This window comes from Musa acuminata, chromosome BXJ3-9 (genome assembly GCF_036884655.1).
Source record: "Musa acuminata AAA Group cultivar baxijiao chromosome BXJ3-9, Cavendish_Baxijiao_AAA, whole genome shotgun sequence".
Lineage (NCBI taxonomy): Eukaryota > Viridiplantae > Streptophyta > Magnoliopsida > Zingiberales > Musaceae > Musa > Musa acuminata.
The window spans coordinates 1209069-1221072 of record NC_088357.1 but is presented as its reverse complement, the minus strand read 5'-3'; the positions used below and the strand labels follow the sequence as shown (position 1 = coordinate 1221072).

At 37.4% G+C, this 12004-nt stretch overlaps 1 protein-coding gene across 3 annotated transcripts; it reads right to left on the bottom strand.

Annotated features, from left to right (window-relative positions):
• Positions 1-94: 94 nt before the first annotated feature.
• On the bottom strand, positions 95-11547 carry LOC135649185 (probable glycosyltransferase At5g03795). 3 transcript variants are annotated; one of them, XR_010501180.1, is made up of 7 exons: positions 11329-11547; positions 10931-11230; positions 6339-6625; positions 4905-5137; positions 4603-4760; positions 782-1196; positions 95-469 (listed from the first exon to the last, which is right to left on the bottom strand). XR_010501180.1 is itself a non-coding variant. In XM_065167349.1 (6 exons), the coding sequence occupies exons 1-6, from the start codon at positions 11473-11475 to the stop codon at positions 1095-1097; spliced, it is 1227 nt and encodes a 408-aa protein (XP_065023421.1). In that variant the 5' UTR covers positions 11476-11547; the 3' UTR covers positions 498-1094. The 3 variants fall into 3 exon arrangements, 2 of the variants coding, with proteins under 2 accessions (XP_065023421.1, XP_065023422.1); XM_065167349.1 differs by lacking the exon at positions 95-469 and having other exon boundaries at positions 498-1196; XM_065167350.1 differs by lacking the exons at positions 95-469; positions 4603-4760 and having other exon boundaries at positions 498-1196.
• Between the last annotated feature and the right edge of the window lie 457 nt (positions 11548-12004).

The window sequence follows — 12004 nt, the reverse complement described above, 5'->3', positions numbered from 1 at the left end:
GATATTTTATTCTAAACCTTGCAGTAGACAGTTAATAAATCCCAGTATCTATTTGCAGTATTAAGATGAGGGGTCCTGCATGGTTCAAGAGTTGCAGCATCTCAGCATTAAAACAATGTTGTAGCAGTGAACTGATAGATATGATACAAGCACAGGTTAAATTGTTCATTAATTATGCAACAAATATGGCTCAAGTCAGACCAGTTAGTTCAAACTGTACGTACTTTATATCATATCTATCACAGCATTTTGCTTCAGAGGCTTCAACATCACCATCTGAATGTTCTATATTCTGTGCTTAAATGCTCTCAGCAGAAAAGGTTGCGGTAGAAAGCTCTCACATAAATTCTTTGTTGACTGTGGCCAACCTGCTTGAAACAATGTGATCAACCATACATCGTAGTAGCAGATCAGTGTTGCCCCCTGAAGCAATTTTAAAGCCTCCTGCTTAAGGCAGAAAAAGGACATCCTGTATCCAGCCAAAAAGGCAAAAAGGGTAATACAAGATTTAATGGAATAAATAAGAAAATCTATTTCCACCAGTGATAGTTTTGTCATCTCCCATCTGTTTAAAGGCTAGTACAAAAACAGATGGGATTACAACGCACAACCCAAGACTAATATAATCTATGCAAATATAATGAAAAGACAAAACGTGGAACTCAGCATTATCGGGGAAGAACCATAATAAAACAAAAATACTGAGGAAAACATAGAGAGTGCCCTTTAAATTACCCGATCAGCTGCCAGGCAGCACCAGTAAAAGAAAGGAGCTACCTACCTCTGAGTTCAGATTTCTTCCTACTTTCTGCCACACTCATCTGTCACTCGAGCCAAATTATCAATGTTTAACTGAACACAAAAGGTGCTCAAGAAGCAAGTTCTGAACCTGTAGAATTGCCGCCTTCTCTGTTCAGACTTCCATATGATTGAATATTGGTTAATCCACTTGCATGGGATGGATGAGCAAAAACTGAATATGCTCTCGCAGACCTTCCGTAGCTATATAGACCAGAGTTCGGGGCATCTTTTGGATCATTTCACAGTTTGGTCATAAGTGAAATCAAATATATGGTCCATGAAGTTGGTCTCACTCAGTACTTGATGACATAGTGTCGGAGCCAAAGCTCATACATTACCATGTGGAATGCATCATAAGGTACTGGAGGTGAGTGCCATTCAAAGTGCTTCTGAACCTGAAAACAGATTGAATGTATTGGTAAGAACAAAAATCAAAACATGAAAGCATTTGGCAGTGTTTGAAATTTGATAAAGCTATTAGAGATAAGCCTTTTAAATAAAGATGTCAAGTTGGAACTTAACAATAACTTTGTCTTTGCTCCATTTGATGGAGTATGTCCACATGCCAATTTCATGAAATCACTGTCAAACTATGTTGAAGATTAAAGATGCTGCAGATAAAAAGTTTTACTTTTCATCAACCAAACTTAAAAATTGATAAGCAGTGGAGAAGATCTATCCACAGTTCACAAGCTACAAAAACAAAATCAACACCGAGTCAAACTCCATTGTTTTAACTATACTATTTGGATAATTTAAGTGATATGGCAATGCTTTAGAACAAATGCCAACAACAATATATTCACATAAATCAGGTTCCGGTTTTGTCCGTGGTGAATTTCCAAGGGTCTACGAGATAATATGAATTTCAGTTATGAAGAAGTCAACATGTTTCCCTTAGATACATGGGCCAATTCTTTTTCATGATATTAACCAAAAAAATTTATTGCTCTTGGGCATATTTTTCTCCCTACTTAACATTTCCTTCATGATACTACTAAATGTCGAAGTCTTAGGATAACACATGGTTTAGGCTTTCAGCTAATTGACACAGTTAAAAGATTGAACAGCAATGAAGATAAAAAAATCAGGAAAGAAGTTTCTATCCTCGAACTTCTATTAGGCTCACTATAAGAAAATGTAAACATTTATCATCAAATCAAACATATGATCTACTCAACTATTTTTAGTATCAACAATCCTTCAACTGTAACATGACACAAAATGGTTAGTTGAATCCAAGAAAAATGAATATGATATCTAAAAGAATTAGCATTTTACTCTTTTGAAGGTCCGTGTAAGTTAACAATTTCCCAAATTATAGGAGAAATATTGATGAAGTTTTGTACAGATAGTGAGTTGAAATCAGAAGAAGCAACTTTAATGATGCTTAAAACTGAGCCATTGATGTTCAGACAGATGGGGCACAATCAGTTTAAACAAGATGCACTAATTTATGAAATAACGAAAAGAAAAACTCTATACAGTACAGGTAAAGATGGAGATATTGAGCCTCCTCAAACCCCAGGCCTGTCTCTAAAACAATTCTAGGCTTCAAGGCTGGCGTCGCTTCAAATTTTTGTTAAATGCAAGGCCTGACTTGGCTTGGTAGCCCAAACTCAAAGCTAAACTAGCTCCATTTGCAAATTACAATATATCTAGCATCAAATCGTCATCTGGATTAATAAGATACTAGTTTTGTTTCTGAAAAATTAAGTAATTAAGTACAAGGAGTCATTGTAAAGAATTAACAAACTCAACAAATATGCTTGTAGCATCTTCTGGTTCAAATTTCTCTGACCCCACTCCACAATAGTCTGACTCCCTTCTCTACATGTTTTGTATAGATACAAGAAGTTATGGTAAAGAACTAACAAACTCAACAAATATAGTTGTAGCATCTTCCGGATCAATTTTTCTGACCCCTTCTACAGTATTCTGACTCCCTTCTCAACATGTTTTATATAGATAGCAACAATCTTCTTGTTCTCATTTCCTCATTGCATTGCATCTCTTGCCAGGCTCATGGGAAGATCAGACCTATGACATCCATCTTATATCTTGGCTTGCCTTTCCCAAGCTCCTTTGGTTTATTCCCATTTATCATGTGTCATACTCTCCCTTTCCTCTTCTCCTTTTGCCTTTCTCCTGTAATCTTATATCGAACAGCCTAAACTACTTAATGTCTCACAGTAATTCTTATGTTGTTTGGAAAACAAAGTTGTCAGTCTATGCAACAATACATAGAGAAATGACACTTAAAACATACAGTACATGGATATCTCACGCCACAGTTGGCACTAACCCAACCCACATTAAAACCCATCTTTATTTCAATGTCCTGCATCATAGCACTTAAATTTATATTTCCAAGGTGATTTACCTTGCAATTATGGTCACGCATACATAATAAATTATGTATTTATTATTTAGATACACTAAGGAACATCCTACTTTCACTTCCAAAATCCAGATAGTTCATATATTATGCTAAGTTGATGCATGTTCAAGATCATATCTAATCTTTGTTAAGAAGATTACATAATAAATCTTAGTTTAGGAAGTAATAAACTATTTGCCACATAACAAATATACACTACTCCACCCAAGAATTAGCCAACAAAGAAAAAGAGTCGTCAAGTGCATGAGACTCCACCAATATGAAGTGTTAGAAGAGTGTGTGCATAGTCTTATCATTAAAAGGCACAGAGGTGGTGACTCAAAAGGATTAGCTGATGGACCAAAAAGAAGGGAGGGGGGCTTGGTTGAAAGTCCTATGAGGTAGTCCAAAATGAATAACTTAAAAGATTGAAGTGAGAAGAAAAGATGATGTGAAAAATATTGATAGATCATGGAAATTGAAAAGAATGTAATGTCAAGGGAAGCTCTAAACATTTCCAATGGAATCATTATCACTTTCTCTTCAGGGACACCATGATCAAGAAATGACCACATTATGGTTGTTTCTTCTCCTTGAGGTCACAATTTATGGGCCCATGTGAGCTTAAGCGAGGGAATTACATTCCAACTACAGATCTTTAGTCATCACCTATACCATTAGAAGTTCATGTTACAACTCACAACTGCCTAACCCATAGGCTGATCCTTGGACAATAGTCTTTTTATATCCTCAGGCATTTCTTCATTCAAGGATCCAAAAATCCAACTTAAGCCACTCTTGCACCACAACAACTCCAAGTTACTTAAGACTACTTCAAGGCATTCTTTTTGCAACTTAAGAATCACAAGTTTATGAAATCCTAAATACACCACTAGTTCTTGAACTTTGGGACAAATTCTAATCAGGTCCATCTTCAATTTTTTTCAGTGACTTTATAATTCCAAATAATGTTCCAATCAAGACAAATTCTATCAAGACTTGACTTGCCTTGGTGTATAGCACTCATAACACTCAAAAGACTTGACTTGCAAACTCAGCACCTCAACAAAAGAAACTGTCTGACATGTCTAGCATGGTCCAAAAACCAAAATGTAGGGTACACCAGACTTGCCTTGTTTGCCAACAGCTATGGGCACAATGGACAACATCTCTTGCTGACATCTGTACTAGGTGGCAAGTCAAGCCCTAATGTGCAACAATGTCAGATTTCCAAAAAATATGGATGGAAGCCAATTGCAGGATTTGATTGAAACTTGAAAGTTTATACCTTATTAACATTTAGGGTTTCGATTGAACACAACTGAAAATTTCCAAAATTTCAAGGAATAGCAGTGTAATTTACAGATAAAAGTAGGTTTAAGCAGCTTCAAGCCAGTCTTCACACTAGAAATATGGCATACCTCAACTAAGTGCTTATGCAACTTAATGAACTTTTCATGAGGTATAGACTTCAGAATAGACTTTAGTTGATAGATATCACTCTCCTTGAGTATAACAGAGAACTTCTGCCAGTCAAGGATGTCATTAAACGGCAGGTCATAGTAATTGGACAAAATTACTGCAAAATTAAACCATGGTCAGCAAACTGCAACTATGAAGCAACCAAAAGCTGATAAAAGATTCAAGTGAGCTAGGCCTTTGATAATGTCATAATTGTAAAGTTTCCATCTAACCATGAGTAATTAAATGGTAGGACTCTAACCTGGAACACATCCATAGTGAATGGAGTCTGCTATGCGAGCACTGTTCACTTGAGAACCACCTGGACATATGCAGAACTTTGTCCTGTAGAACCGCTTCTGATAGACTAACTCTCCAATAGCTCTGCTTATGCGATTATTGCTGATGGCAAGTTCTGTGTCATTCTCCCAAACACGAGCTAATATTACTCTTATCTTTGAGTTTCTATGACCTGCCCAAAATCCAAGTATGGTCCTGGTGTTTGGTAAAGATAAAAGGTAAATGAAAGTAAGTTTATAGATTATGAACAAAGTTCCAAGGGAACATCATAGTCATCAGAGAAAAAAAAAGGTTATGAGACAAAAAGATAATTGTACTATAGGCTAGCACCAATAGAAAAACAAAAATAAACCCCTTACATATATTTGGAATAATAAAAATAATTGAAATTAAATAAATCAATATAAGTGTATCATACAACCCATAGATATATCAGCATTGGACATATGTAAAATAGCTGGTTTATGTAGGCTGGTATAAAGCAATGAACCAAATAAAATGATCAAGAAATTAAATCTCTTGCTATAATTGCCATATGACTTATATGACCAAATAACTAATCACATTTGGTTATATCAAACATCAAAGTTCCTTCTGTTTCCATCTCAACAAACACCAACTGATCTTATATCATAATATAATCTTACTCCTATTCTAACAGACGAGAAATCCCAGAATAAAATCCATGCTGCACATTCATCAACTTCTATGGATGTAAAGCTGACCACTTCTCTAGTATCAACTCCAACATCCTTGACCACTTCTCTAGCACGAGCTCCAGCATATTTAATGAAGTGTGAAAAGAACCTTTTAGAAGTTAACAGCAGGCAAATTTGAGGAGATCCATATCTGTTAAAATGTAAACCCAACCCATGACCTTGGTGACAAGAAATCAATTACTTCATGAACTGGCTCAATAAAATGCGCGAGCAAGCAGTTAATTTACATAATTGTCTAATCGATGGAAGATTATGAATACCACATAATCTCTATAAAAGCATGCAAATCATCAAGAAATGTATTAAGGTCTCACATGATAAGACCATGCGACAATACACCATTTATTTAGGTGAGATGCCAAGCCTGCATGAGGGAATGTTCCAAGGTATGCCTGAGATTGATGTGTGACAATTTGCATAGCACATGCTATGCATTGCATAATATGGATGCAGATGTGCTCTGGCATCTACGCTTGGCATCCACTAACATGTACACTATGTATATCCTTTAATAACATGCAATTATAGTATGACTGGGTACTTATCACATCTTAATCTTGAATGGTAAATGAGAAAGATCCCTACAACATCCACTTTCATCAATAGATACAAAATTATTGAAAATATATCAGGCTTCAAATTTAGTATTGGTAGGGTGAAACCAAGCCAGATTTAACCTGTTCTCAATATCATTTCCTCCTGATGGGAGAGCAAATGGCTGCAGTACTTGAGGAAGAGCAACATCCTTGTGCGGAATGTATCCAACATCATAGCTTGGTGAACAAACAACCCGAATTGAATTTTTTATAACCATTTGAAGTCCTTCGAATGCCCTCACACCAACATCATGACAAGTTACAAAAAAGTGATCTGCACCCAAGGTTCTATTCCAATATGGATATTTACCAATCAAGCTTTCAACATAATTTTGTACTATCATGGTCATATTTTCATAGGATGTTCCCTGCAAAATTCAAATCATTTGTACAAGGAAAAAAAAATCAAACAAGTTGCAGTAGAAAGCATTCTTGTTCAGCAAACATAATAAGACGACCAAATTTCATATAAAATTTTCCAGTGACTGTAAGATCAACCCAAGTAAAACTGATATATAAGACCTATTCATGCTTCTGAGAAATGTTCACTAAAGGTAAACAACTAATGTCCAGTAAAGGTTATCTTTAACTGGGAAACAATTTAAATGTTCAAGTGCAGACTTAGTAAATATGTTTCTGCTTGGCTACTTGCTTACTGTCAGAATGGGAGTGGACATGATGAATGACTCACCCTCCACACCCCCTCCCCCCACCCAACACTACAAAATGGCCACTCTTTCCTTCCTTCCCAGTGGATAGAATAAAATAAAAAAATATTTAATTTGTCACAATTTCCACATTTTAAATAAATAGCTTGATTTCTCAAAAAATTGTAGAGGAATTCTCAAATAGATAAATGAACAAAATATGGCATGAATTTCATGTAGCATATTATATCGTTTGATGCACACAAGGGAACAAAAAGGCATTTGATCTGTGCACACTTGCTATACTCCACACAGAAATATTGCTGATATGCATCCCATCATTATATGAATTGATCATAGAAGTTAAATGGCAGCCAAAAATTACGCAACTCCAATGAACTTCTTGGCTCTTAGGCTTCTCTTAAACTTTCCTTCATATCTAATCGTCCCACCTTAATGATCAGAAACAGGTGCTTGGTTCGAACAGACTTTCAAGTCCATATAAAGCAACACTACTGGCTCTATCGATTAGCTAATCTATGAAATTCTGCTCCTTGGATATAATTCAAATTAGGAATATATACAATCATCATCGATTACATTAGCAAATTCAATCAGCTTCTGAATCAGCTTGATATCTGGATCACACCATGATACTTCCGATACTCGTCAACACAGAATGTTAGTTCATCTAAAATCAAAGAACTTTTATATAACTCGAAGGATCAAACTCAAATTTGTGTACCTCAGGCAAAGTCACCTGCCTTCTCTTTTTAATTCAAAATTTCAATCATCTAAATCTCCATATAGGTAAACCAAATTATGCCATGAATTATAATAACTACATATAAATCTGTTGGAGAAACAGAGATATTTGTATGCATGCAAGTGAAACAATGCTGGATGAAAATTATCATTATTAATGAAAAATTCGTGGATCTATAAAATGTTAATTTTAAGATAATTTTGCTTTGAGAAAAGTAATAGATGTTAGAAATATGTGCACAAATGAACCAGTAAGTACTAAGCAATGTCAGTTTAAATGTATGTTTCTATATAGGAATTATCATTTAGAACTCCTAACTCATAGTAGAAACTCCTTTCTTCTCTATAGTCACATCTCGGCCTAAACAGCACCCCATTTATGATAGAGTAAGCATCCTTATACATCTAGATCAAGGCTTATATTCACCAATACTACCTTTACATATCTGGAATTCATAGTTGAAATGGAAAACCAATATTGACTTTCAGCATCACCAAAACTACCATAACTGCTACTAGTATTTTCTCCTCTCCATCCTTTGTTTCTTGTACTACTTGGTCCAAGCGATTGTCAACAACCCCCTTCTCTTTGCATTGCAACTTCTCTAATGAGCTAATCAAATACAAGATGAACCCACGGTTACATCTGATCACACAAGTCTCACATCCTTTTATCTTTTAACAAACTTTTCCATATTTGGCCAAATTTTAATATAAAATGTGAGAGTGATGCAATACCATTTTGCTTTATTATTATTATTTAATAAATTATACTAGTTTGGGGGGTCTTTTTCAAATGTGATGATTTATCATATGGCATCTTCTAATATTCTATATCAGTTACTAAGATTGCCTAGAAGAAGAAAAAACAAACCAAAAAAAAAGAAAAGGAGATTTATCTTATATTTCATTAGAGACTCTAAAGGAAAAAAAAAAAGAAATGCATCTTGGGCTAGATTGAAGATTTCAAAGGTTGATTAGAGATTTTGTCCTACAGGAAAGATCCATCAATATTAAAGGTACTACAACAAAAAAAAAAAGTCTATCAATCAAATATTTTATAAAGGAATTTTAGTTGTCAAAGTATAGAATAAACCTTTACTAAAGAAGTAAAGATGCAACAATTCATATGCCTTGATTTAATGCATTTTTCTATTTTTGGTAATTTTCTCTTTTTGTACTTGAGGTTTATGATAAGGGAGAAGAGATTGCAGTTGAAGTCTAGAGAATTCATGAATGGAAGTGTGTCTTCCCACAAAATAAATGAGTGGTGTTAGATCATATTTTAATTCACAATGGCATGATCTCATCATCCATGCATGAGATGCACAAAGGTGTGAGCCCTTTCATCTCTACAAGTTATTCATTGAGCCAAAGTGAGCTAGAATGAGTCTGGGGTAGCAATTTTATAGTTACTTATCTTCGGGTCATATTTCATGTTCCACTTCAGTTGTCTGAGTCTCCTGTAAGAGCCAATTTAATTTGAATCTTCAGTCATTTGTCCATAAAGTTTTCTTGGCAGAGATAGAGTCACATCTTGGATTCATACTTTCTGTTCCTTTTCTAGTGCAATTAAGGACAATAGATGATAAAATAATGATGTGACAAAAGTATATCCATCCAAATCACATAAGAAATCTTGTTCAACTGAAATGATAAAACGATGTAGTCAGTTGGTACTAACCATAGAAACACAAAGCTCCGAGTTTAATAACTAAGAAAAGACATAAAACCAAGAAATGACAGGACGAATTACATATTACCTCATGTAGTTAGCTATGTTTAGCATCCCGGTCCCTACATTTTAAAAAGTTACTTTGGGATCCCTATACTTACGAAAGTGAAGTATTTAATCTCGTTTCTCATCACGCCATCGGCTGTACTGACGAAAGATACCGTAAGTGCTGTCACTGGCATTAAAAAAAAAAGAATAAAAATATAATTTCACAGTTGCTATTCTCACGTCCAAAGAAAATGCATACGCTCAAGCTGCCTTTCTCCGCCTCTTCGAGCTCTTCAAGGATGTTGATAATGATGGTTTCCCCTCGAATGAAGTCAGGGAGCTCGAAGAGGACTAGGTGCACGAGGTGAGGGAGGTCCGACACAATGAAGGGCTCGTTGTCGTCGGAGGTGGCCAGGTGGAGTATGTTACGGATGACGGAGACCATGACGTAGACAGGGAAGAAGCCCAGTGCCTGGAAGGTGATGAGCGGGACGCTAAGATCATAAGTGATGTAGGTGATCCTAATCGAAGACGAGACTGAAGAAGTTGGTGGTCATCCATCACGCAATCCCCGTGTGATTAAAGAAATGGACGTGCTTTGCAGGTTTAGCACCATAAATACCATTAAATGAGTGGTTTCGTGTTCCACCTGGGAAGCATGTGATGGATTCCGCAGCCTCGGAGAACAATGCAAGGCCGATCCGCATTTTCTTCATCCCCTCCTTTGCCACTGGCCACATGATCCCCTTGGCCAACATTGCCCGCCTCTTCGCAGTCTGGGGCATCGACTCCACCATCCTCATCACCCCTACTAACACCACCGTCGACGACGTTGTCGCCTCCGACCTCCCTACCCCTTCCCTTCCTCCAAGTGTAGCCTTCCCCCGAGCATCGAGAACATCAACGCCCTGCCTCCCTTTGATTCCTACAAGATCGACGTCGCTACCCCCTTCGCACGCCCCGAACACGAGCACCTCCACCGCCCTGACGTTGTCATCGTTGACACCCACTTCCCCTGGACCACCTACATCACTCACGATCTTAGCATCTCGCTCATCGCCTTCTAAGCGTTGGGCCTCTTCCCTGTATGCATCATGGGCTCCGTCATCCGCAATAGACCCCACCTGGCCACCTTCGGCAACAAGTCCTTCCTCATGCCAGATCTCCCTCACCTTGTGCACCTAGTCCTCTTCAAGCTCCCCGACTTCATTCGAGAGGAAACCGTCGTTACCGACATCTTTAAAGAGCTCGAAGAGACGGAGAAAGACAGCTTGGGTGCAAGCATTTTCTTTGGATGGTGAGAATAACAACTACAAAATTATAATTTTATCCCTTTTTTAACATAATTTTCTCCATGTAACAGCACGCAGTATCTTCCGTCAGTAGAGTCGATGACGTAAAGAGAAATAAGGTTAAATGTTTTATTTTTGTAAGTACAGATATCTCAATGTAACTTTTAAAAATATAAGAATTAGGATAGTAAACATAGCTAACTACGGGGTAATATGTAATTAGCCTGAAATGACACCACGACTAACCTTTCCCCTCATCTTATGGCACGATATGGGTACGAAGAACAAGTCTGCCTGATCCGGATCCTCCGTACGGAACCGGCTTTCCCTGATGTTCTGAAAGAAGTAGCCCTCGCTGGCGTACTTGCCGGTCAGTTTCCTCGGCGTCTGGAAGTACGTATTCGGATCCCCATCTGAGTAAATGAACACCTTAAATTTTCCCTCCATCTCGGCGTAGCTTTTGAAGAAGACCTCCGGGGAGTGGTAGATCGAGGAAGAAGACAATCCCGGGCTCGCCAGATCGCGGGAAACTTCGGCCACGGCCATCTTTAACATCAAGAATCGACGACATTGTAAGAAACCAAGAAGACAAAAGGTGAATCTGAAACAGAATAGAGATCGTTTGTTGTGGTTCTTCCCAGTACCTTAGGGGAGGAAAATTGGGGAGGGGAGCGTAGCGATCTGAGGGAGAGGAGGGCGAAACAGATCAGGGCTAGGACAGCGACGGCGAGGAGAGAGTGCCGGATGGAGCAGGCTGGCGCGAAAGCTGAGTGTTGTGGCTTCCCGGCCATCGTTGCTGGTGAGTTCTCGGCGGATCGATCGGGCGGCGGGAGCGATCAGCTGCCTGCCCACATCAAAAATTAAACAACAGATCAAACATATACTCTTAGGGTTAATTATTGTCACATCAAATAATCTCCCAAGTCAATTGCACTCACCATATCAGAATCATTAATTATTAAGATTAATTATTCATATGCCAAGAGTAATTATATATTATGATTATAATTAATTATAATTATGATAGTAAAACATTTAATCGTACGTTATTAATTTTATCGGCGGAAAAAATTGTATTTGTTATCAATCGAAATGAAAAAGAATAAAAATATAATTTTATTATCTCTTAAATTATTAATTTATATAAACTTTTCTTCTCTTTCCTGCTTGCCCCGTCGCACCCGCTCATCCATTAATGTGTCCACTATCACTGTGACTCCTCCTTCCCAAAGTCCATCTCTCAACGCTCTATCATGTCAACATGCAGACTATCGCTTTCCGACGAGAACGCATGAGCTAAGATCCTCAGCACCCCGTCAA

Coding starts and splice junctions, on each gene's coding strand:
- LOC135649185 (XM_065167349.1), bottom strand. CDS start 11,475: ATGGCCGGGAAGCCACAACACTCAGCTTTCGCGCCAGCCTGCTCCATC. Junction 6,626..10,930: donor GCCATAAGATGAGGGGAAAG/GTTAGTCGTGGT, acceptor TGAATTTTGCAG/GGAACATCCTATGAAAATAT. Junction 4,761..4,904: donor TCACTATGGATGTGTTCCAG/GTTAGAGTCCTA, acceptor TTAATTTTGCAG/TAATTTTGTCCAATTACTAT.